This window comes from Myxocyprinus asiaticus, chromosome 6 (assembly GCF_019703515.2).
Source record: "Myxocyprinus asiaticus isolate MX2 ecotype Aquarium Trade chromosome 6, UBuf_Myxa_2, whole genome shotgun sequence".
NCBI classification, from domain to species: Eukaryota; Metazoa; Chordata; class Actinopteri; order Cypriniformes; family Catostomidae; genus Myxocyprinus; species Myxocyprinus asiaticus.
The window spans coordinates 26,759,149-26,783,302 of NC_059349.1; the positions used below are offsets into that span (position 1 = coordinate 26,759,149).

Consider the following 24,154-nt stretch of genomic DNA (forward strand, 5'->3'; position numbering starts at 1 on the left):
ATTGACTGACGAGTTTCTTGAGAAAGCTGTTTCTTTTTTGCCATTTTTGACCTAATATTGACCTTAAGGCATGCTAGTCTATTGCATACTGTGGCAACTCAAAAACAAACACAAAGACAATGATAAGCTTCATTTAAAGAACCAAATAGCTTTCAACTGTGTTTGATATAATGGCAAGTGATATTCTAGTAACAAATTAGCAATTTAGCATGATTACTCAAGGATAAGGTGTTGGAGTGATGGCTGCTGGAAATGGGGCCTGTCTAGATTTTGATCCCTTGATCAAAATTACTTTTTTCAAATAGTGATGGTGTTGTTTTTTACATCAGTAATGTCCTGACTATACTTTGTGAATTACACTTTGGTGAATTAAAGTACCAATTTCCTTCCGAAACAGCAAAATCTGTACATTATTCCAAACTTTTGGCCGCCAGTGTATATTCTGATTAATTTTAAAATAGCTTTAAAAAGTTTAGATTGGGTAGCCTTTCACTCCTCAAACACTGTAGTATATTGTTGGACTTGAGAAAGAATCCAATAGGATAGATGAGTTACAAAGAATCCAATATGGTGATGAGTTACAACGTCTGTAAATCTGTGTTTTTGTTTTGTTTTTGTGTCTCAAAATTTTATATAATATTCCCATATTTATCTGCTAGAAAAAAGTTTATAAATCTTTCAGATCAGATCAACTAACTGACTGACAAAAAGGCAGCCCGACGATCGGTGGCCTTTTCGTCAGTCAGGTGATTCGCTGTGATGCTTTTACCGGAGGTGGGCTGGTCATCCCTAGATCATCCATCCCGTGCACATCCAGCCTAGAGAAACCTTTAACGGGCATTCTATGAGAAAACGGCTTGTCACAAAAATGTCGCATCTCCACGATGCATGCTGGGATGGCAGGAATCAAATGTTTTGCCAGGGCAGCATGAGACGGCAGCTGTTTACGTCATACAGGTCTCTCTCTGCACCCTGGCCCACCTGCTGTGACGGCCAGTCAATGGAGAGTTTGGCTGCCGCCCATCTACACATTTCAACCAGGTCCAGCTCTCTCTGGACAGGAGAGGGGGACGCGTCCATCACGCTGCCAGGACGAGAACGAGCGGGGAGAATAGCATCATCCTCATCTTCCTCGCCATCGTCCTCCAAAAGGCGATCAACGTCATACTCCTCTTCCTCTTCTTCCCTGTCCCCCGCCAAAGGGGCAGATTTAAAGAGGGAAGGCAGATCGGTGGAAACTTCATCCATTAAATCGCCCTGGCTGTGCTGTTCCTGCGGCTGGGGTGGAGGGTCTTTCTCCGCTGGCGGCGGAGAAAAACAGAGATCACCATTATTTGACGGCGTGACCCACACCCTCCTTTCCAAATCTCACTGTACGAACCAGGAACAGTGCAGGAAACACTTGGGATTAGCGAGTGCAGCCTGCACATGTGTGACCCCAAGACAGGCGATACAGAGTGGGTGGGACTCCTTGGGCGAGATCATAGACTCACACGTGCACGGACAGGAGGGATCCTTCCCATTCGCTCTGCCACTCATTAAGCTCGCAGTTGCCATTAAAGAATCCTGAGCTCAAGAACACAGAACCAGTTCACCACAATGTGCCACTGGATTCTGTGTTATTCCCTGGATCTCTCTTTAATGCGATAAGACCAGCCGATCTGCCACACCACCACGACGTGCAGGGGAGGGTAGAAGCTATAACCGCTTTTAACTCTACTGAAAAAATGTGTAAACCCGCCTTGACATGCTGGTTTACGCCCGGAGAAACAATATCGACACAGAAGAAAATTATATTCCCTTTGTTAGTGAATATATTTGCAAAAAAAAAAAAAAAAAAATGAAGCACTCTTCGACATACCTGAACAGCTCGTCTAACGAACTATTTAGCGACCACTTCTTGCGAGTCCTGCTGAGGGTATAACTTCCAATAATCTTCATGGGGAAGAGAACAAGAATGAAGAAGAGACTGTGGCAGTGTCTTATTTAGGGTGGTGGGACTCCCTTATCACTGCGGTGATTGGTCTGTCAGTTGACAGACGTGGTGTCATTGCTTCCAATGTCGGATACACCTGAGGCGAATTCCCATAGTGAGATACAGATTGAATGAATGTTAGAAAGAGAACCATATCTACAGAAACTATATGATAGGCGTGGGTGAGAAACAGATCAATATTTAAGTCCTTTTTTACTATAAATATCCACTTTCACTTTCACATCTGAAAGTGAAAGTGGAGATTTATAGTATAGTATTTAAATTTTTAGTATAGTAGCATGTGGATGAGTAAATTATGAGATAATGTTTATTTTTGGGTGAACTATCCCTTTAATGTGCACAAAAATCACAATTAGTCATGCCAGCACAACATTGTTTTACTCAGTGATTACTTTAGATTTGCAGTCAGAAGCTCAGTAACAGGCATTTTATTGTGTTACTTCAAATTTTGATGTTTACTTAAGGTAATATGCCAAGTCAATAGATTGTTTAACACCTGTTAGCATTAGACAATAAACACTACTTTAACACTATATCCAATATTTGATAGAAACTTCAAATAATTCAGATTACTAATAGACATGTTGCTCTTTAACATTTACCCAAACAAACAGATTGAACAAATATCCTCAATAATGGCAGAGGGGTAACTGCAGACATCGGCCTCCACACTGCTCCCCGAAGGCAACATTAACTTTTGAGCTCATGAGAGTATTGAATTAGCTTCCTATTGATGGCACAACAAGAAATCCAGTTACCATAAACCACACTCATTGTCTCTGAGTAATCCTCTTGTGTTAATGAAAAACCTTTTGTAGGACAAAATCCATATTCTGTGGCCTATACTGTGTGTTATGAACCATTCTCAATTATATACTGTCTCCTACTTACTACTCATCAGAAGTGGCTTTAGTTCCTTCTAGCATTATTTACTTTCCTAATACATACATTAGAGCAGTGTTTCCCAACCTTTTTTGTCTTATCACAGCTCCATCAGAAAGTTCCCCTTCATTTGACTCCAAACCTGAAATGTGTTCCTTTTAACTTATATTATACTAAATGTAATTTAGCATTATTATTAATATTATTTTATTGGTCATTATTACAATGATTCACTTTAAAAAACTATTGACACTATGGGTGAAAAAACACTTTCTCTCCCTTCAATGAGACACATGAGCTTGTAGAAAAGCCCATCAACGTATGTACTTTTACCGTAAGCTTCGAAGTTTTAATGTTGATAATACTTTTATGAATATGTTTTATTTCTTTTTTATTGAATCTGTCCTTACGTTTTCTTTTGTCAGCTGGTACAGGTCACTTAACCTTAAAAACAGAAACAGAATGCAGGGTATCGTTAAAGTGTGCAGCAAAATTGCAAGCACGACCTTGAATGACTTAACTCATCTGTACAATGTCACGGTTTTAAAGAAGGCCTAGTTAATTTTGGCTGATCCTAGCCACCCCCTGTCCAAGGAGTTGAAGTTGCTTCCGTCTGGCCGCAGATCAACGGCGTAGATTTGGCTTGAATATTGGGGGGGGGGTTGCAGCATGAAGCATCAACATGTTTCCATTGATCATGGTATAAATATTGGGGGTGTTGTACTTTTGATTATTGGGGGGGGGGGGTGCGGGGGTTACCTTAATTTTACCTATAACATCTAAGTTTGACAGACTGTTTAAGGAAATAGATGAAAGACCAGCAGCTGAATTCTGCAATGATGCACCAGATGGAATTGCCCATGGGAGCTCAGAGTAAAACATTCACCAAGAATATTGGGAGTCACTCTGCAAATAAGCCTTATGTCATTTTAAAAGAAACTATTTGAAAAATGCCCATGGCTTTATTTGTGCTTTGGGACAATATGTTCAAACAATTTTGAAAAACACTAAAAAAATACATTGAAATTGAATTTATTTCAGTGCAAATGGCACCTTATTTGATTCTATAAAGCATATGATATCAATGAATCTATCTAAGCCTCTCCTGCATAGTCTCCCTCAACATAATGTCCAGAATGTTTTCTCTACTGCTTTATGAAAGTGCCTGAATGCAATATTATTCAGCTACTGACCACATAGAGAAAAGTGTGAGCGTGCCATATTATTATGTCAGCAGGCCATTTGTTTGTCTCATACAATTCACAGTTTTAATAGCTTGCCCTGATGATATGCTTTAATAATAAGCCGTCAAACTGAATTATGTAAATGTTCCTGCTGTCAAGCTACCAGCCTGATTTGCACCATTCTTTGTTATGTGCTCAAAGCTTGCATAATCATTGAATGTGTTTTATGCTAATAAGCAGAAGCAACTCTGCTTTTTGTCTAATGTACTTTGAATGGACATTGACGAATGTTTACAACCGTGTGGGGAAAAAAAGAACAGAACATTACAAATGTCATTTTCAAGAGAAAAAGGTAACCAAATAAATTATGGGAAAATATGTATGCGCTTTCAAGGGTCTCTCTTAGTCTGTCTCTTAACTCTCTCTCTTGCTCTAATGGACGTATCCGGCACCCGCAGTACAGCCCCTGTTGTGGGTCCCCAGCATAGTTGTAGGACTATGAGAGAAGTATAAGAGGGGCGTTGTGGATATGCACTGGGCACTCTTTCATAACTGGGAGTCAAGACGAACCTCTGAAAGCCATACTTTGGACTTTGGAATTGAGTGTGTCTGGGTATGACCATCACTTAAGGTAAAAACAAAAAGCTTAAATTTAATGCATATTATAGGAAAGACATTTCAATGTCAAAAAACTAACTATAATCAAATTAGATGATCAAGCTTGTGAATTAGCTTGTTTTACTTTACACTTTTACTAAACACTGTATCATTTATTTAACTAATTCAATTCTTTTTTATATATTTGCTACAGCAGTCTCTAATGTTTGTAAGTGTTTTGCGTTGTCTTTGTGTTTACCTGGCCATGTGCAGTGTCTCTCCAGCCACTAACCCACTATTGATGAATATCACACAATCTTTCATGTGTGCAGCTCAGCATGTTAAGGTTCTCTGTCAAGATAAGCACAAGATTAGATGGCTATACTATTATGACTATTATGAACTTTATAATACTACTGTGACTTCTTTACAGCCTGAGTGCATATACTTTCCTCATCTAGCAAGTCATATCAATCATTTTTAGGGAGTATAGAGACTTTTTTGGACCATCAAAATAAGAATAAACAAAAACATATCCCTTATCAGTATGACTAATTACAATATTCTGATCCGCCATCACTTCCTGAGCAACTACGGATGTCTGATAAGCATGTTAAAATAGGATTCTTTGATTGAGTGATATTTAAAAGACATGAACCTTGGTATGCAATGTTGACTGTTATTGGTTCTTGACTCCTTCAACCAGAGATAATTTCGTTTGTTTTTGTGAATTTCTGAGTATTTCTGCATCTGCTAGCAAAATATGTGGCTTGTCTAATCATGAATGCAATGAAGCAACAGCTATAGCATAACCATTTTAAATGCTAATATCTTTAGATAAATATTTCAGAAATTAATTTAAAATGTCTAAGCAAATGATTGTTGGAAGAAGAGTTAAAGCTAAAAAAAATAAATAAATACATGTATTTATACCGCAAAAAACAATTATCTTACTGAGTATTTTTGTCTTATTTTCCAGTAAAAAATATCTTAACATCATTAAAACAAGAATAATTTACTTGAAAAAGCAGAATGAATGACATATGGGGATATTAAGATATTAAGTCTTGTTTTTCTGAGAAATCTAACAAAATGTATTGCTTTTTATGCTTAAAACAAGAAAATAATCTATGCTAATGGGGTTATAAAAATAAACTTATTCCCATTTGAATCAAATCCCCCCCCCCCCCCCCGTTATAAGCATAAACATTACTAAATTTTGTTTAATTTATCTAGAAACAAGACAAATTATCTGTCATTTTGGTTCTCAATTAAATGTATCTTGTTTTAAGAATGTTTAGATATTTTTACTAGAAAACAAGATAAAAATACTCAATAGGAAATCCAGTGTAACTCTCTCCTTTGCTCTGATGGTGAGAATCCAGCGTTCATAAGAGAAGACCAGCTAGAAACACATGTTTGACCTTTAGGAGAGGTCAGAAGTTCACTCAAGAAAGGCAGCCTGCTCTGTTTCCATTATGGTGTAGTTGTGGGAGCTGTTTTAAGAGGGTGACCAGCCTTCATTTCTCAGAGTTGTACACAAATCATTAGCCTTTTTTTAGGACTTCATGTGTACTGGAGCTTTTTGCTGAGTTGATAAACAAGATATTGTTAAACAGTTTATCAAGTAAAAATGTATGGAGCTGGTGATGAAAATTTAAATGCAATTTAATCACTCTTATAAGCAATCCATGATCAGCAAGGCCAACAAAAATAATATAAGCATGGGGACATCTTGTGTATATTGTAAGTATTGCACTTCCAAACGATAATCCTAAAGTTTTTGAAATGAATGCATTACACTTTTACAGTAAATGTATCTAACCATCTCTATCCACTCTGTGTTTTTAGGGCTTCCTTAGTGAAGCAGCTTATTAGGATGTGAAAGTGAGGCCCTGTGTGACAAATCTACGAAATGGAAAACTTTACAACCGACCATCCCTTGGGACTCAATCTCACATGTAACATGACTGGGAACCACAACTTCATCTTCACATTAATCCCAGTGGTCTACAGCTGCAATTTTATTATTGGAATTGTAGGCAACAGCTTGGTGGTGGCTGTCATCTACTTCTGTTTGAAGCTGAAGACCGTTGCCAACATATTTGTTTTGAACTTAGCTGTTTCAGACCTGACTTTCCTCCTCACCCTGCCCATTTGGGCCATATACACTGCAACAGGCTACCAGTGGCCCTTTGGAAGCTTCCTATGCAAAGCTATTGCCAGTATGGCCCTCCTTAATCTATATACTAGCATTTTCCTCCTAACTGCTCTCAGCATTGACCGCTATATGGCCATTGTTCACCCAGTCCAGTCCCGACAGTGCCGGACAATGGTCTATGCCCGTGTGACATGTGTCGCAGTTTGGATAGTGGCTTTGTTTCTGAGTCTGCCCACGGGTTATATCCGGAGGACCCACTTGATCCAGCATATCAATGTAACTGTATGTGGCCTCTTGGACAAAGAAGAACATCGCAATCTGCTGGTTGCTCTCAGTCTGATGAAGAGTGCGCTTGGGTTCCTTCTGCCTTTCACCATCATCCTCACATGCTACTGTCTGATTGGTCGAGCTCTGCTCAAAGCACAGGACATTCAGAGGAATTCAAAGTCAAACGGGGATGAAGTGTTGAACATGCTGGCTGCAGCTGTCCTGGCGTTTTTCCTGTGCTGGACACCTCATCAGATTTTCAGCTTCATTGACACGCTTTTTCTGCTTAAAGTGATCACCAACTGTAATGTCATTGAGATCATTGACACTGGAATGCCTTTCACCATTTGTATCGCCTATTTCAACAGCTGTATGAACCCAATCCTGTATGGTTTTGTTGGGAAGAACTTCCGCAAGAGCTTGCTGCAGCTGCTGAGATGCTCTTCAACGTCTGTTGCCTCTCATCCCACCCTGAGTACCAAGATGAGCTCTCTCTCTTATCAAGCCTCAGAGTCATTCCACCTCTCAGTCATTACAACATCCTCAATACCTCAAGCCACATGATCAAAGCACAAAACAGGCAGGAAATAACGGAATCCCACTGAATCATTTTCTAAAATGTTACTCACTGACTCTTGTTACTGAACGTATCTATGACTGTTGATACTGGTGACTTATATTGGAATGAGAACAAAATATTATGATTCATTTGTCTGTTTCTTTCAAGTTACTGTGTAAAGAGTTCAGTGTAAATGCACATAAAAACTTAATTATTTAATTAAGTCTAAGAAGATTGTATCCAACTTAAGATAAATATTACAGTGCAGTACAGCTTTTGTGTTAGTCAACAAAAATATTCCCACCTTCACCGCAATGGGAACTAAATCACAGTTAAACGATAGTAAAATTTTTATTCTCTGATCATTTACTCACCCTCATGCCATCCCAAATGTGTGACTTTCTTTCTTCTGCTGAACACAAATATTTTTAGTAGAGTATTTCAGCTCTGTATGTCCATACAATGCAAGTGAACAGTGGCCATGACTTTGAAGGTCCAAAAAGCACATAAAGGCATCATAAAAGTAGTTCATAAGACTCCAGTGTTTCAGTCCATCTCTTCAGAAGTGATGTGATAGGTGTAGGTGAGAAACAGATCAATATTTAAGTCCTTTTTTATTATAAATTCTCCTTCCTGCCCAGTAGGTGGCGAAATGCACAAAGAATGTGAATCGCCAAAACTAAAAGAAGAGGTGAAAGTGGAGATTTATATGGATTACTTTTATGCTGCCTTTATGTGCTTTTTGGAGCTTCAAATTTCTGGCCTCCATTAAAAATCTTTGTTTGTGTTCAACAAAAGAAAGAAAGTCATACACATCTGTGATGGTATGAGGGTAAGTAAATGATGAGAGAATTTTCATTTTTGGGTGAACTATCCCTTTAAGTCAATCTGTATAGTGATCTTCACAAAAAATATTCTTTCAAAGGAGCTTTACAGAAAACCATGCCTTAACGTCTGAAGTCTCCAATGGGCAAGCCAAAGGTGACAAGGGGGAAAAAAACGTACATAACATGTTTAAACTCCACAAGATGTTAAGTAGTGGAGAGAGAAAAACCAGGAACCAGACTCTGCTGGAGGAGCCAGGCTTTCTCTGGCATTACATTAAATCTATATTTTTTTCTATCAAGGTTACTAGAGGTAACTAAGCTGGTTAGTATAAATTGTTATTTGTGCATTTTAAATAGTAGCTTTCTTTTTCACCAAACTTCATTCTGTTTTGCACAATATACAGCAACCTTTACTCTGTATTTAATCCCAAATAGGTGATCCATTGAAATCCCTATTGTGTCTTGTAGTTGCATTTATTAGGCTGTTTTATGGGGTCTAATATACTAAGTAGTTCTCACTTCTACTTTGCCAACATGGTCAGCACTGTTGATTTTTTGTAGTCTTGATACACATTATGTTAAAACTGCTTTTGTTTTATTTTACCACTCTGGCATTCAGTAGCCTACCACAATGAGGACTGGTTGGCTTGCTATGGGTGGTAAACTTTGCCCTGATAGCACACATACTGTTCATCACCCAGACGTGTATTTGATGTGTGCAATTACATCTAGAAGACATATATTTTTAGATTGTTTGCTCATCTGCAATACGTCTATAAGACGTTTCACCTGGATGTCAATAAGACATTCAACAAATTCCTTTGAGACGTTTTTTTTAGAATGTGTGTAAATCTGATCTGTTTAAGATGTTTAGCAGATGTTAATTAGATTGTGATTCTTCCCAGATGAAAAGATCTAAAACAGACATCTCTGAGATGTATATGTGCTATCTGGGTGTTTATTAGGCCTACTGTATGTCTTGATTTTTTTTAATGTTATGTGGCAACATTTTGTTGTATATACTTAAGTGTAAAAATGTGTACCTCTAAGTGCTGTCTTTTAATGGGGAATCATTTTTTTTAATTATTATTATTAAATTCATATTGCCAGCCTCAATTTTTTTTTTTTTTTTACATTTTTGACACATGCATAGCCTATCTTATTACCCTAAAAAGAGCGAAATGAAGGCACAAATATAAGCAACTTATTTGTGTAGTTTTTAGAAATGTTTACAATAAGTTACTGTAATACAACCACTGAAATGGTCTTTGCTATTAAAAAGGTACAATTTTCAGATGTTTTAAACACTCATTTACATAGCAATTGGTGAACATCCTAATGAAAATTATTTTATTAGATGAAATAATTAAAGAAATAATTAAATTACTCCAGAATAATTAACCCTTGAATACATGGGAATTTCACCAAACACTCTTACATATTCAGGTCTTTAGAGACCAAGCACTTGGATCTACAAAATTCCACTCAGCAGTTAAAGCTCTGGGTTTCTGACCAGAAGGTTGGGGGTTCAATCCCCAGCACCACCAAGATGCCACTGTTGGGCCCTTGACCCTATCTGCTCCAGGGGTGCCGTATCATGGTGCTCTGACCCCAGCTTAGCTGGGATATGTGGAAAAAAAGAATTTGACTGTGTGTGTGCAAATGTGTGACAAAAATAAAGGATTCTTCTTCTAATATGTTGAGGACAATTAGAAAATAATATATTTTAATGTTTTATTTTACTTATATCAAAGATATAATGTGTCAAATCAGGACAAATCTAGAACAGTATTCATTAGTTTCACAATGAAATTTCATGAGACACAACTGACGGTCAAACACATATTGAGCTACACATAACACAAACCTACACATAAGCTACACATTAGTATTTTCTCAGGCACTTATTGAGTCTAAATAGATGCACAACTTACATAATTTCAGTAGTACACCCAAATGACAATAGTCATATCATATTGTTCATGTGTTGAACTTGCTATAGTTTATTTCCATGTTTGTCTTCATCAAATAACAATGTCAAATGTATATCAAGTCAATCACTGAAACATCAGAAGCAGTTTGAGTAAGAAATAACATGTATGTGTAGATGCATATGGGATACTGTTAATTCACCATTGTTGCACAGAAAATCAATGTGATAAAGTATTTATTTGTATGAATATAGTTATCATATTATGAAAATAATCATATTAAATAACCATACAAATATAATTTTCAGAAGTGAAGAAAAAAACAACAGCTGAAACTTACATACCCAGGGTCTCTAATGACCCTATACACTTTTGGTATTTTATAATATTATATTATAAAAAAATATATTATAAATGTATTTTTATACAAAATTATTACAACAAATGATATATACAGTATATATCAGGGATTGAAAACAAAATGTTTTTGAATTCGGATTGTTCTGAGCAAAAACTGTATTTTTTCGTTCCGGTTCAGAAGTTCTGCTGCCTCCTTTCCAAAAGGTTACCGGTTAGAACAAAATAAAAGAACGGTTAATAACGTTCTTTTTAAAATGACAGTACTCTGCGCTAAGAGGTGGGCGAAATACCAACTGCAGTGCTGCCAGATCTCTCAAGAGAAACAAGCAACATAGTCTGGAAAAACAAGCCACATGCCTCACCAAAATAAGCAAAAAATAAGCAATTATTATTTTATTTTTTTCCTGTATGGTGGATTTATCAGCATAGAAATAACAACAAACAGTTAATATATATATATATATATATATATATATATATATATATATATATATATATATATATATATATATATATTTTTTTTTTTTTTTTTTTGCATTTATTTATTTATTTGTTTATTGCAATTTTGGCTTTTTTTTTTTTTTTTTTTTTTACACTATTTACAAAAGAAAGATTGAGGAATACTAAAGAGGTGTGGGCACAACTCCAAAAAACAGATGAGGTACAGGGGGTGGAATGAGGTCCCGGGTCACTAAAGACCCGAAGTATGTGTTTAAAGGTTAACTGAATAATAAAAGAAAAGCACAAACACTCACTATACTGCAAGGGTTATTGCAATGAGGCAGAAAGTAATTTCTTTTAGGTCAACTGCGTTTCAACACGAATTGAAGGTTTTTACCACTTTAAATTACATAGTTACATTTAGTTGACTTTATTAGGTTATAATTGAAAATATAAGACGTAGTGTCTCAATGTTTTCAAGTGAAATGTTCGCATAAATCTCTGAAGTGGAAACTGTGGCAACTTTGGTGGGCGTGTCTGTTGTCAGAGGTCATGTGACAATCTAAATAATTTCTCTATAAAGTCCTCTGTCAGGACACCCACTGGCACTCTTCCAGCGTTTTCAACGGAGGCGTAATAACTGGCGCGGTCTGGCTGTGTTACTTGAATCATGGCAGGTAGGCAACGACATGGACCGCCATATCCCGCGTATGCTTATCAGATGAAGGAATCTACATTTGCGTAAACAGCCGTGGATTTACACGATAAAGCGAAGGATTAGCCTCGCAAGGCGCAGGACTCGCTGGATATTATAGATGACAATTTCAATGTTGTGTCGCCTGCGCCGTCCTGTTATATTTGACGATATTGTGCCGAGTAGTGTCTGTGTTGCGTATGGGCCTGTTCACCCCTCATACACAGTATTGCGAGCAGTTGTTTGGTACGCAATCATGTCCACCGTACATTCATTGGCACGTATGCAGGAAGAGCTGCAGTTAGTTTGTCACTTCGGTCCCTTTGGCGTTCAGTGCGAATTTGGTGAATCTAGAAAGTGTGCGGTTGCTTTACTAGGACCTTGCTAGCGCTTCTGAACTTTTATTTTTTAGCATTAACTAGCATACGGTAGTACATCACTTGTGTTTTTAAACTCACAAAAACGTGATTCAAAAGATTACACTCTTTAATTTACTCCGTGTCATCGTTCCCCCTTTTTATTGTCATTTTATTTGTTTGTGTGACCCCAAGTTTAAAAATACGTTTTCCTCTTCAAGACTTACAGTGGGTTGTGTTAATTCATTAGTAAATTAATTAGAGAGTGAATAAAAGTTTTTCATTAACAATACAGACATCACCAAATAAATGTATGCATAATTAAAGAAACAAAATCAACAAATGACTAACCAAATAAATATTAAATTATTTTGATAATTGTATTCTCTTTCTAGGAAAAGTTGAAGTTAGCTAGTTCTTATCACTAATAATGGATGCTTATCACACTCAAACAATAGAAAGGTGTTCTAATGCTGCAAATATTCTATTTAAATAATGATTTTTATTTATTTTTTACTTGCTACAGACCAGGCTTTTGTCACACTTGCAACAACTGACAGCTATGCTAAGGGAGCAATGGTACTTGGCAAATCCTTGAGGAACCACAACACATCCAGAAAACTTGTGGCCCTGATTGGCCCCCATGTCTCAGAAACCTGCAGGTAGATTGTTTGTGATGTTTTGAGGCACGGTGCAAGTAAATCATTGGGTTAAGTTGTATAGCAATTTGCATTTTCTATGGCCATTTGTTTTTGTCCACGCTGTCAGTCTCACTTTGGGTTCTTTGTGGTGTATTGCAGAGCAGTGCTTCATAAAATCTATGATGAGGTCAGGCTGGTGGACGTGCTGGACAGTGGGGACACGGCGCACTTGGCCATGATGAAGAGACCCGACCTGGGTGTCACTTTCACCAAGCTCCACTGCTGGACCCTTACAGAGTACTCGAAATGCGTGTTTATGGATGCAGATACTTTAGTGAGTGCTGTCTCTCAGTGCTGGTCATGATATTTATGATCTCTATGGGGTTTGTCAATGGTGTTTCCCTCTGGTCTCCAGGTTTTGTATAATATAGATGAATTGTTTGAGAGAGAGGAGTTCTCTGCTGCACCAGATCCCGGCTGGCCTGATTGCTTCAATTCTGGTGTATTTGTGTTCCGGCCCTCCAAGGAGACGTATGGGAAGCTTCTCACCACCTGCTCAGAGGATGGCAGCTTTGATGGTGAGTGGCAGTCTTTTGTCTTAGTATTACATTTGTTAAAAGTGCAGTGGTTGATATTTGAATATCTCTTAGTGTGAACTGTACCAAGCATTTAAAGGGGTAGTTCACCTCAAAGTCCTCATTTACTCGCTTTTTCTTCTGAGGAACATGAGAAGTTTTGAAAAATGTTGATGCTGCTCTATTGAAAATGACTGGGGACCAAAGGCTTATGTATACTTCATTTATACAAGTTCCAGGACGGTTGAGTGCTCGGCATTTCTATATAATATATATATAATGCATCCACGTACAACTCGCCACCGAGAGCGAGAACCACATTGTAGCGACCAGAGGAGTTTACCCCATGTGACTACTCTCCCTCGCAACCGGGCCAATTTGGTTGCTTAGGAGACCTGGCTGGAGTCACTCAGCACATTCTGGATTCAAACTCGTGACTCCAGGGGTGGTAGTCAGCATCAATCCTCACTGAGCTACCCAGGCCCCCCCAAAATATACTCTTTTGATCGCAAGTGAATACAAACTCTTTTAGTAGTCAAGGGCAGGCGTATTCGGCGACTATATAGTGTTTTGGGAAAATGACCGTTTTACCAGATATTTAAGTTCTTAAGGACAAAAAATGGACCGTAGGAAAAATATATATTTATTTTATGTAGCACAACTGGTATAAGATTGAAACCCTAAATGGTGAAAGTTGCACAAACTTGCTAGAGCTAAACATGGCCATGACTAAGTTCTTTATTAGATATGTACACTGAACACAAGGCAGCTATGTATTTTATTTATTTATTTATTTTTATTTTTTTGGTGCAACACGGCCTGAGGGAGTTATTCCTGGACTCTGTGTGGGATGAAGTAAACAAAGGCCTCTCAAATGAGAGACTCCAGCTAGACCCTTATGAATTTTACTGAATTACTTCAGTTATTGCTGCTTTCCCAACTTATTATTTATACTTCGTTACTTTCAAGTGCATTACGTATTAAGAGACCTGTCAATGCCTGAACATTCCTGTACTTTTCTTTTAGAAAGGAATCTTCTATAGTTTGCTTTTAGTCAGATACCTAATCTTGAACAAAGAATTCTGACCCAACAGTTATCAGTAAGCCTCTGTACTGATGGTCTTTTTCTGTTGCACGTCAGTGTCACACAGAGTTAAGACCACTATTGCCTCATCTTTATCTTTCTAGTTCTATATGGCATAACGTTCAGAGGGTATTGACTTCTGGTGTAATTTATTGGTCCCATGTCACCATGCCATACAGCCTATGGTCTATCTCTGAACATTGTACATGTCTGAGTTCTGGTTTAACATGCTAGAGTGAAGCTTTAAAGGAAAATTCTGGGTTTAATGCAAGTTAAGCTCAATCAGCAGCCTTTGCGGCATCATGTCAATTACCACAAAGTAATTTCGACTTGTCCGTCCTTTTTTGTCCTTTCAAAAAACCTGTTACAGTGAGTCATTTAGAATGTAAGTGAATGGGGCCAATTTTTGGAGGGTATAAAGGCAGAAATGTGAAGCTCAATAATAATAATAATTTTAATAATTTTCTTTATTCATCACACATTATACATTTGCACATATACAGTGAAATTCTTCTTTTTTTCACATATCTCAGCTAGGCTGGGGTCAGAGTGCAGGGTCAGCCATGATACAGCGCCCCTGGAGCAGATAGGGTCAAGGGCCTTGCTCAAGGGCCCAACAGTGGCATCTTGGTGGTGCTGGGGCTTGAACCCCCGACCTTCTGATCAGTAACCCGGAGCCTTAACCACTGAGCTACCACTTAAGCACTCGCATTAATTCTTCTGTTGAAACTTGTCTTACTTGAGCTGTGAAGTTGTTTAAATCATTGTTTTTACAGTTTTAGCGTTTACTGCATTGTGTCATCATGACAAATTTGTAAAATTGGATATAACTTCACAGAAAAGGTTGGTAAGATTTTTTTTTTTTTTTTTTTTTTTTTAAATTACGCTAAAATAATTTTTACACATTGTTTACATCTTGTGGCTGTACTTTAGAAACTTCCCTTTTGAAACTAATCATGCTCCCTGATTATCTGAGGTCAGGGCTGTAGGAAGAAATTCTGGGCCCCCTCACTGTATATTGGTCTGGGCCCCTTTTGTACTGAATTCAGTTTAAAATTAGTTGTGGGCCCCCTGGACCTATGGGCCCCTAGAATCGTTACCACCTTTCACCCCAGTAGCTACAGCCCTGTCTGAGGTCAGATGGACTTCAGTTTTCTTTGCTCACATGTTTTCTTAACCTTGTTGACTGAAGACTTAGATGTAAAATGTACATGCAGATGCGTTGTTACAAAAGTCAATAACTGCTTGGCCAATATTTTTTTTTTTTTTTTTTTTTTTTTATCACTCTGCTTTGAGTGTGCTCAAAGCTGTCTTCCATAAATACCACTCACCAAAGACTGTTTGCTTCCTGATAAATGAATGGTTTCTTCTGTTTGAGGAAGATTAGAACATTCTCTACATACTTTTCATAGCGAGCACCTTAAACTTGGTTCTTGTATGCCCAAACACCTTGCATGTGCAATTTTTGTCATGTTTGTTTTCATTTTATTTTTTTGTCTGCTTCTACTTTGTTCCAAAAGGTGGGGATCAGGGAGTTCTCAACAGCTTCTTCAGTGATTGGGCAACAGCAGACATTTCGAAACATCTTCCTTTCATTTACAACCTCAGCAGCATCGCCATCTACACCTATCTCCCAGCATTCAAGCAGTAAGTGTACATGCAAATAAATGGTGTCCTGATCATCCTTATTTTATAAAAAAACAAGTTTAGTCATGCTGTGACGCACCGTAACCAGAGATTAAAACTGCACATGTGCTAGGCTTTGCACCTCAGCATCCACCAAATAAATGCTGGCCTCTAAAATAGCCTCACTATTTTCAGGGTCTTTACATCAGCTAAATGTCACTTTGAACCATTTGTTACATGATCACTTTTCTGCTAGCAACCACAGTACTGTTCTCTGGTCAGTCAAGCTCCCATAAGGATCTAATTTATAATAACTAATTTATTTCATGATGTGCCTGTATGCCTCACACTGGCAACTATCTTGTTGAACATGCCTGCAGCTAATCGGCTTTGTTAAAGCTGCACTACATAACTGTGCACTACGTAACAATTTGTGGAAGAATACATTAAGTCCATAGTGCTGAAACACGACTGCGCTAGTGGACGAATCTCATGATTTGAGGTTACCTGGACATCGCCTGTGTGATCATGATCAGAGCTGGAGTTATAACGTGCTATTTTCATGTTGATATGATTGTTATACGATTAAACATTTAAAAATAAAATATGACTTGCTTTGATGACGATAAACACTGTTATTTACATATTTTGAATGAATTGTACACTTTTCTGACGTTACACTCAAAGCGCTTTTATTTTTTATTTTTTTTGGGGACTCTCCTGATTCACCACCAGTTACAAGTATATTTTAATATGATTATTCAAGTGTTTTATCGACTATTAATGTTTGTATTGTATTATCAATTTAAGAGGTGAAACGCGTGATACTGCGGATTCAAGTTCAAAGTAAGACTTTTATTTTTACATTATTAATCTTGTCGACGAAAGTTATGATTTCGTCAACGATAACGTAAGACGAGACAGTCACATCATGAAGATTATTAAATTATTTTATTAAAGCATAATGTTGACGAAAATATGACGATAATTATACTGCAAGATGTAAACAGAAGAAACATCTTGATAATCTGTAAACAGAAGATATTAGATATGGATTTAATCCATTAATGCAGTGTGTTGGACATTTCTCCGCTTGAGTTGAACTTGCTAACACCGGCAAAATGAACCGCTTTCAAATGGTGTAAATACTTCATTCAAACGCATCCTATTTATACATGAGATTCATCAATATATCCACAACATTTATGAACTTACATCTGCACAACGAAACGAACATGTGAATTCGAACTAAATGACGTGCTTGTCAGAATAATCGTAACTTGAGTTGTGAATACACTGTTTCCGTAAGAAACGCGCTACACAAAATGTAATATCCTTTCACGGAAAATTAATAAGTCTCTAAAGCTTGAAGAATTCAGAGTACAGGCTAACTTCTAAAAAGTAGCTAATACTAAAGTTTATTCATTATTATTTCAGGAGCTCAGGTTTTTCACAACAAAGACAGTAGGCCAATGTACATTTATACTGTATGTTTGAAACATGTTTAAGAAAATATTTTATCTAAATATTTGATTAGTTTGGTCTTTTTTTTTTTTTTTTTTTTTTTTTTTTTTTGGCACGTCATCTAGTAAAAGATGATTTTTGTTGACTAAAATCGTCATTTTTGTAAAACTGATTAATGAATATAATGAAATATTGACTATTTTTGAAGGACATTTTTGTCAGACTAAAACTGTGACTAAAACGAAGAAATGAACATGGCAGTTGATAAAGCAAGTGAAACTGTAGGCCTAATAACATTGTAAACTAAAAACATAAAACGAGCCATAATGGGGATAAAATACACTTTATTAAACATGAAAATAATATGTACAAGTCAATTTCAGAAGTCATTCGTATTAGTAAACATGCTCAGTAACTTCCCCTGACAACGGATTGCGATCGTGAACACACGAGTAATGTTCGATTCATAAAAGCATTACCTCTACCAGACAACATACTGTATCCAATTCCAAGCATTATAGCAGGCAAACAACTTGACTAAATAGGTAACGGATAAACATCCATCCAGACTGCAGCGATGCCAACCTGAACTGTGTGATTGTGACTGACTGAACTGAACAGCGTCCTCTGCTGGAACGCATGACAGCCAGCACTTTCCTGTGTTTACAGACATGACATCATGACGCAAAGAGAAACGAGACAAGCCAGCGATTTTACGCCAAATCTGACCCAACAGCTCAAAATACAAATTATTTGAATAGGCTTACCGAAATGAAGGAAAGGACATTGTTTTGAACACTCATTGTATTTATGTACTCAATCAGTAATTGCAATTTGTTCATTTTTAACGAAACAGTCTTGCATAGTGCAGCTTTAAAATTGGGAGTTTCATGTGTTCTTTGGAATAATGCTGTACTTTGATTAGGGCTGGGCAACGCATCGAATACCCACGATATCCCACCTTATTTTTCAGCGAATTAGAGCGCTGCCATTATCAGCCATGAATGTGTACCACTTCCAGTATAACCCACTTCCAGCTATTTTAGCTATACAAAAATACTACATTATTGATTACAGGCTGGCAAAAAATGTCAATTTTTTTTTATTTTATTTTTTTTCCTTTTTCACCCAATTTGGAATGCCCAATTCCTTGTGGTCGCGTAGTGATTCGCCTCAATTCGGGTGGCGGAGGATGAATCCCAGTTGCCTCCGTCTGAGACCATCAACCCGTGCATCTTATCACGTGGCTTGTTGAGCGTGTTGCCACGGAGACATGGCGTGTGTGGAGGCTTCATGCCATCCACCGTGGCATCCGTGCTCAACTCCCCACGCGCCCCACCGAGAACGAACCACATTGTAGTGACCACAAGGAGGTTACCCCATGTGACTCTACCCTCCCTAGCAACCGGTCCAATTTGGTTGCTTGGGAGACCTGGCTAGAGTCACTGAGCACACCCTGGGATTCGAACTAGCGAACTCCAGGGGTAGTAGCCAGCATCTTTTACCACTGAGCTACCCAGGCCCCCCAATGTCAACATATTATTAACATTAATTACGATCTTCATACACTTTTTTGAGCGCATATAGTTTACCGTTTATTGCATTTTGCCATCGTTTCATCACACACTGATGCACTGGCAGAATGAATGAAATCAGGCACTGACAGGACAGTCCTCCTTGCCATCTTGACATGCCTCCATGAAATTTACACAACCAGCAGAGAGGAGAAAGATGTCGGGGAAATGCTGCTTCAACTTTCTTTGTACAAAAATCTTGTTTTCTTAATAAAAAATAAACGCATTTTACACTCTGTTCTTGTCGGAGCATTCTCTCTCTTAGCAGTGTATAGTAAACAGACACGCAGATCTCGCATTCAGCATGGCTTATGAAACATCGCCTTTGGAAATAAACAAAGGCATCACTGGAGGTTATGCAGGTACATATAAATGGAGGTTTATTTGGAGACATGAAAGACTGCATCGTCACAATCTCAGTAAAGAAAGCAGATTTTATTACCATCTCTTCAATACAATAACACAGCAACAAGGGATGATTTACTTACACTTTTACTATAAATGCTGACATTAGAAAATTCTTACATTGCCACGTAATTCTGCTGTATATCCTATGGTTGTGTGGTAGTTTATAAGCCCAGATCACTAACTCTAGTATTATAACCTATTTATTTACACTGCGGTCAATGCCAGTGGAACTTGCACAGATTCGCCAGAAATGCAGCCGCTGCTTACTTCCACGTTGCAAAATAGGGTGGATAATCGCGATTGATTTTGCCGACGATGTAAAATTCAACAATATCGTGAAATATCTCTATTTTAATGAGCCTTTTATTTGGCCATTAAGTTTCATAGATTGCATCAGACTAATTTCATGAACTTTCAGGGCTGTATAATTAATCAAAATAACATAAAAATGGAGATACGATCATATGTGATTATTTAACTGGCAAAGGCTGCGATTTTTAAAGACAGATAAATATGGTCTGTGTGTGCTTCGGAAGGAACCAGGGCTTGTGTTTTTAGGGCAGTTCACCTCCATTGCGAAGTACTGCAGGTTCAAGCATTCGCGTAATTCCAAACATTAGTAACCGCTATGAAGTTATTATACAAATCTACAAACGCGGAACAGAGTTTGTCAGCGGTTCACAAGATGTGAAACTCATAACTGTCAAACATTGCACAACAAAAGCTCCTGGTGAAAATGAAAAACACGGCTGCACTTGCAGTGTCAAAATTAAAACCCTAGTTTAGGGTGGAATTAAATAGGACAGAAATATATTCATTTCTTTAAAAAAAAATCTTATCCTGAGAATAATTCTGTATTATAATAAACTTGACTGGGTTCCACAGTAATAATTTTGTACGGTGCAATATTCATCTGGTTTCCAAAAAAGTAGTTTTTACATGCCTTGTTCGTTCATAAAATGTTTTAGTAAAAATATATGAAGGTAAATTAGATTTTTATTAAGCTTCCATGTATGATTGTTAAATAAGTATAAACGTGCTAATCAATGAAAATGATTATTTTACTCTCCCTTGTGTTAATTTATTAAACTGTGGGAAACATGCCTTCATTTTTAAATAGATTTTTATTTAATGCCTTTTGAAATAATACTTATACATGGCTACAATGGCTGGTTAGATGAAATGATGGTTCCTCTGATTAAAAACAAAAACACTTATGCTATTTCAGAGCAAAAACCTAATTATCAAGATATATCAAATATTGTCAATTTGCAGAAGAATGTCAAGATATAAATTCTGAAGCCAGATCGCCTATCCCTAACTTTGATACGTAATTAGCAGGTCTCTCTCTTCAACATTTCCAGTTGGCTAGTGTTTGTAATTGCTGAATTGGAGTAATTTGAGTGGCAGCCATCTGATCATTCTTTTTGCTCCTAGATATGGCCATGCTGCCAAGGTAGTTCATTTCCTTGGCAAAGTCAAACCCTGGGATTATAGTTATGACACCACGTGCAAAACAGTAAAAGGACAGTCCCAGGATGCTTCTGACATGCACCCCAACTACTTGCTTCAATGGTGGGAACTTTTCTCCTCTTCAGTACTCCCCCTCATGAAAGAAGAGTATGGTGACCAGCCCTTCAATTCTGGATGCATGGAGGTAAGTAGAGGTTTTGCAGGATTAGCTGTAATGCTGAGATTAGTTCAATCATCATATGGAGTTTTTGGCCAGTATTTAAGTTAATATATTAGCTGTAAATTGTAAAAACCCTTGGTAAACAAACATCACTGTAATCTGACATACAATTGAGTAAAATGGTATGTAATATTCAGTTAGAAAAATGTAGGGTAGGACTTGTCATTTGGGAATGGATTCTGTTGTAAAAAAAGAAAAGTGGGTGTTCCATATCAGAATGTAGCCAGGTGTTTGGAGGGGAGGGGATGAAAAGGTAAGAGGAATTTGACATCGGTGGAAAAGGAAAGCATTTAGAAGGCAAGAGCAATTTATTACACTTTGATAAAAGATGAGGACTAACATTTTTGTTATTTGAATAACATGCTCTTAATCATGCACAAGCAGGAGCTTCAATTCTTTGAAATGATCAGTTCTGCCAATCAGGCGTGGCATGTCTATATGGGCATGCAATCTGCCCATAATTGTAGTGCCAAACCAAAGTTAATTTTAGGATTAGTGCATGCCAGGCAGTGTGCCAGATCGATAACGCTTGCCATGTTTTCAATGAACGTTTGTGTAACGACGTATTTTTTCTATTGCAAATTCAAGACAAATTGGCCACCAAATTTGAAGAGCCAGACATAAATAGTTTGGCAAACAAAAGATAAGGTTAGGTGAGAAGACATTGTTTGTTTTGTATGATGACAAATTGTAAGTAAAAAAAGCCTTAGCTCTTGACACTTGTTTTAAATTTACTTTGATTTGAAAAACATTATCATTATATAGCATTTCATTTTTAAGTACTGTGGAAACATGTAAATGGCATGTAGATAATTCGGTTTCTCTCCCTCTCTAACACGTAACGTTAATAAAATAAAATTGTATTTAATTATGACCTACAAGTTGACATTTAAGATAAAGTGGTCCTTTTTTAGAATACTAGAATCAACATTATGTTCTAAGGGTGCCGCCTTGTGGTGGAATAATGCAGGGACAACATGTATTGTGTTAGCGTGTTTGTGTTTGAGTTGAAAAAGTTGAATAATGTGAAGGGGAAAAAAGCGAGATCTGCCACATCTGTAACTGTGGTCATGACCCGCTACTGCTGCCAGTTATAAAAGAGTATTGGGTATCCTAGAACCGTTGTGCTTGACTGGCTTGCGTCTTGGCTCCTATTGTTTTGTGACTAACTGTGCTTTAGGACAGAGTGTCCTTTGTAAATTTGACTTTGTTAGTTTAGACGAAAGGTTAGGTCTTTTCAAATAAGGATCATTTTGTGTAACTTTAGTGCTTTTAAGAGTTTTTACTTGTCGCATAAATGCAACAATTTATGCAAAAAATGGTTTCCCAAACACTTCTCGCATTCATTCTGCACGTGTTTCATGAACGTGTCCCTTTTGTGTTTTACATGCAACCTACAGAGACACAGTTTACTCGTGTTTGGTTGATGCAAGCATGATTTTAGAAAGGGTTTTGCACCTTTACATTTAGAAACAGTAATTCAAACCTTTCTATGTAGGTGCACATTATAGCTGCATTGGTACTCCGCATTCATAATAGCATTTTTTAATGTAACCTACAGTATTTTGTGTGTGACTACCTTTTTTTCCCCCCAGAGTAATATTCATGATGTTGCTAAGAAACCCCACCATCCCCCTCCACCTCAGATGTCATCACAGGAGCGGAAGCAGAAGTGGGAACAGGGCCAAGCTGACTACATGGGACAGGACTCTTTTGAAAACATAGAGAAAAAGCTTGATTCTTTCCTAAAGTGAGAGATGCTTTGGAATGCATCATCAGATATAGTTTTGTACTGGGGTATGTATAGGGCATGAAATAAGGCACTTAAAGGGATAGTTCACCCAAAAAAAAAAAATTGTCCCAAACCCCTATTACTTCCATGGAATACAGAAGCAGTGTGTTGGTCTCAGTCACCATTCACTATCATTGCATTTTTTTTATTTTATTTTTTTCCTCATACAATGGAAGTGAATGGAGACTGAGGCTAACATTCTGCCTAACATCTTTTGTGTTCCATGGAAGAAAGTCATATAGGTTTGGAACAAAAGTGAGTAAATTTGTATTTTGGGTGACCTAACCTTTATATACTACTTCTGATTTTTATACCAGCTCAAATAGTCTATGCAGCTCAACCATTCAACATCTTTCATACACGGTGATTGCAACAGTTACTTGAATGACACAATATTTAACTTGGTGTTTTCTCCACTTGCCTCATTTCCTGAGGCAATGACACCATGAAGGCAATCTGTCTTTGAACAAGACACCACTGTTTACTGTTTGTTTTTTTTTTATTTTAAATACTGTAATTTAAACGTGTTATCGTCCTAGAAATTTCAGGCTTTTCTCTTTAATTGGCATTTTTGTATGTTGACAAGATCAAGAACATTAGAAAACATCATACAGCAAAAATGCCACACCAAAACAATGTCTTTTTTATATCCCAAGTATACTGCAGCCACTCCATGTTGAATATTAATCCTCTAATACCCATCTTATTCTGTTTACAAGATGCTATGTATGCTGCCCTCTCCCATTAATGGCTCTGATACACATCAGTAACTTTTGTGTGAACCGAAGTCACTCCACTCTGCTGTTGCTTACTGGCCAATCACTCCCAGTACAAAGGTTAAGGCTACACTTGGTTTCAACTTGTACTGCAGTTAATGCAGTTTCTGTAGCTGTTGATGGTAACTACTACTGTCTCTAACTTCCCTGTAACCCACCCCCTCAACATCTGAAATAAAGGATTGTGAATTCAGATTTATTGTGGTGCTTGGAACAAGTTTATTTTAGTAAAAAAAAAAAAAATGCTTTGGAGGGGGGACAAAAAC

At 37.4% G+C, this 24,154-nt stretch overlaps 2 protein-coding genes across 2 annotated transcripts; both read left to right on the forward strand.

Annotated features, from left to right (window-relative positions):
- Positions 1-4,585: 4,585 nt before the first annotated feature.
- LOC127442596 (type-1 angiotensin II receptor-like) lies at positions 4,586-10,148 on the forward strand. Its single transcript, XM_051700750.1, has 2 exons — positions 4,586-4,693; positions 6,511-10,148. The coding sequence occupies exon 2, from the start codon at positions 6,575-6,577 to the stop codon at positions 7,649-7,651; it is 1,077 nt and encodes a 358-aa protein (XP_051556710.1). The 5' UTR covers positions 4,586-4,693; positions 6,511-6,574; the 3' UTR covers positions 7,652-10,148.
- A 1,603-nt stretch (positions 10,149-11,751) lies between these two features.
- On the forward strand, positions 11,752-24,081 carry LOC127442598 (glycogenin-1-like). Its single transcript, XM_051700752.1, has 7 exons — positions 11,752-11,882; positions 12,782-12,917; positions 13,056-13,230; positions 13,312-13,474; positions 16,076-16,202; positions 21,065-21,284; positions 22,916-24,081. Exons 1-7 carry the CDS (start codon positions 11,876-11,878, stop codon positions 23,072-23,074), a joined length of 987 nt encoding a protein of 328 aa, XP_051556712.1. The 5' UTR covers positions 11,752-11,875; the 3' UTR covers positions 23,075-24,081.
- The last annotated feature ends 73 nt before the right edge of the window (positions 24,082-24,154 follow it).

Bases quoted from the DNA above. Each gene is read 5' to 3' on its own strand.
- LOC127442596 (XM_051700750.1), top strand. From the start codon at position 6,575: ATGGAAAACTTTACAACCGACCATCCCTTGGGACTCAATCTCACATGT.
- LOC127442598 (XM_051700752.1), top strand. The intron at 12,918-13,055 runs GTAGATTGTTTG...GGTGTATTGCAG, and splicing joins CATGTCTCAGAAACCTGCAG to AGCAGTGCTTCATAAAATCT. The intron at 13,475-16,075 runs GTGAGTGGCAGT...TTGTTCCAAAAG, and splicing joins AGAGGATGGCAGCTTTGATG to GTGGGGATCAGGGAGTTCTC.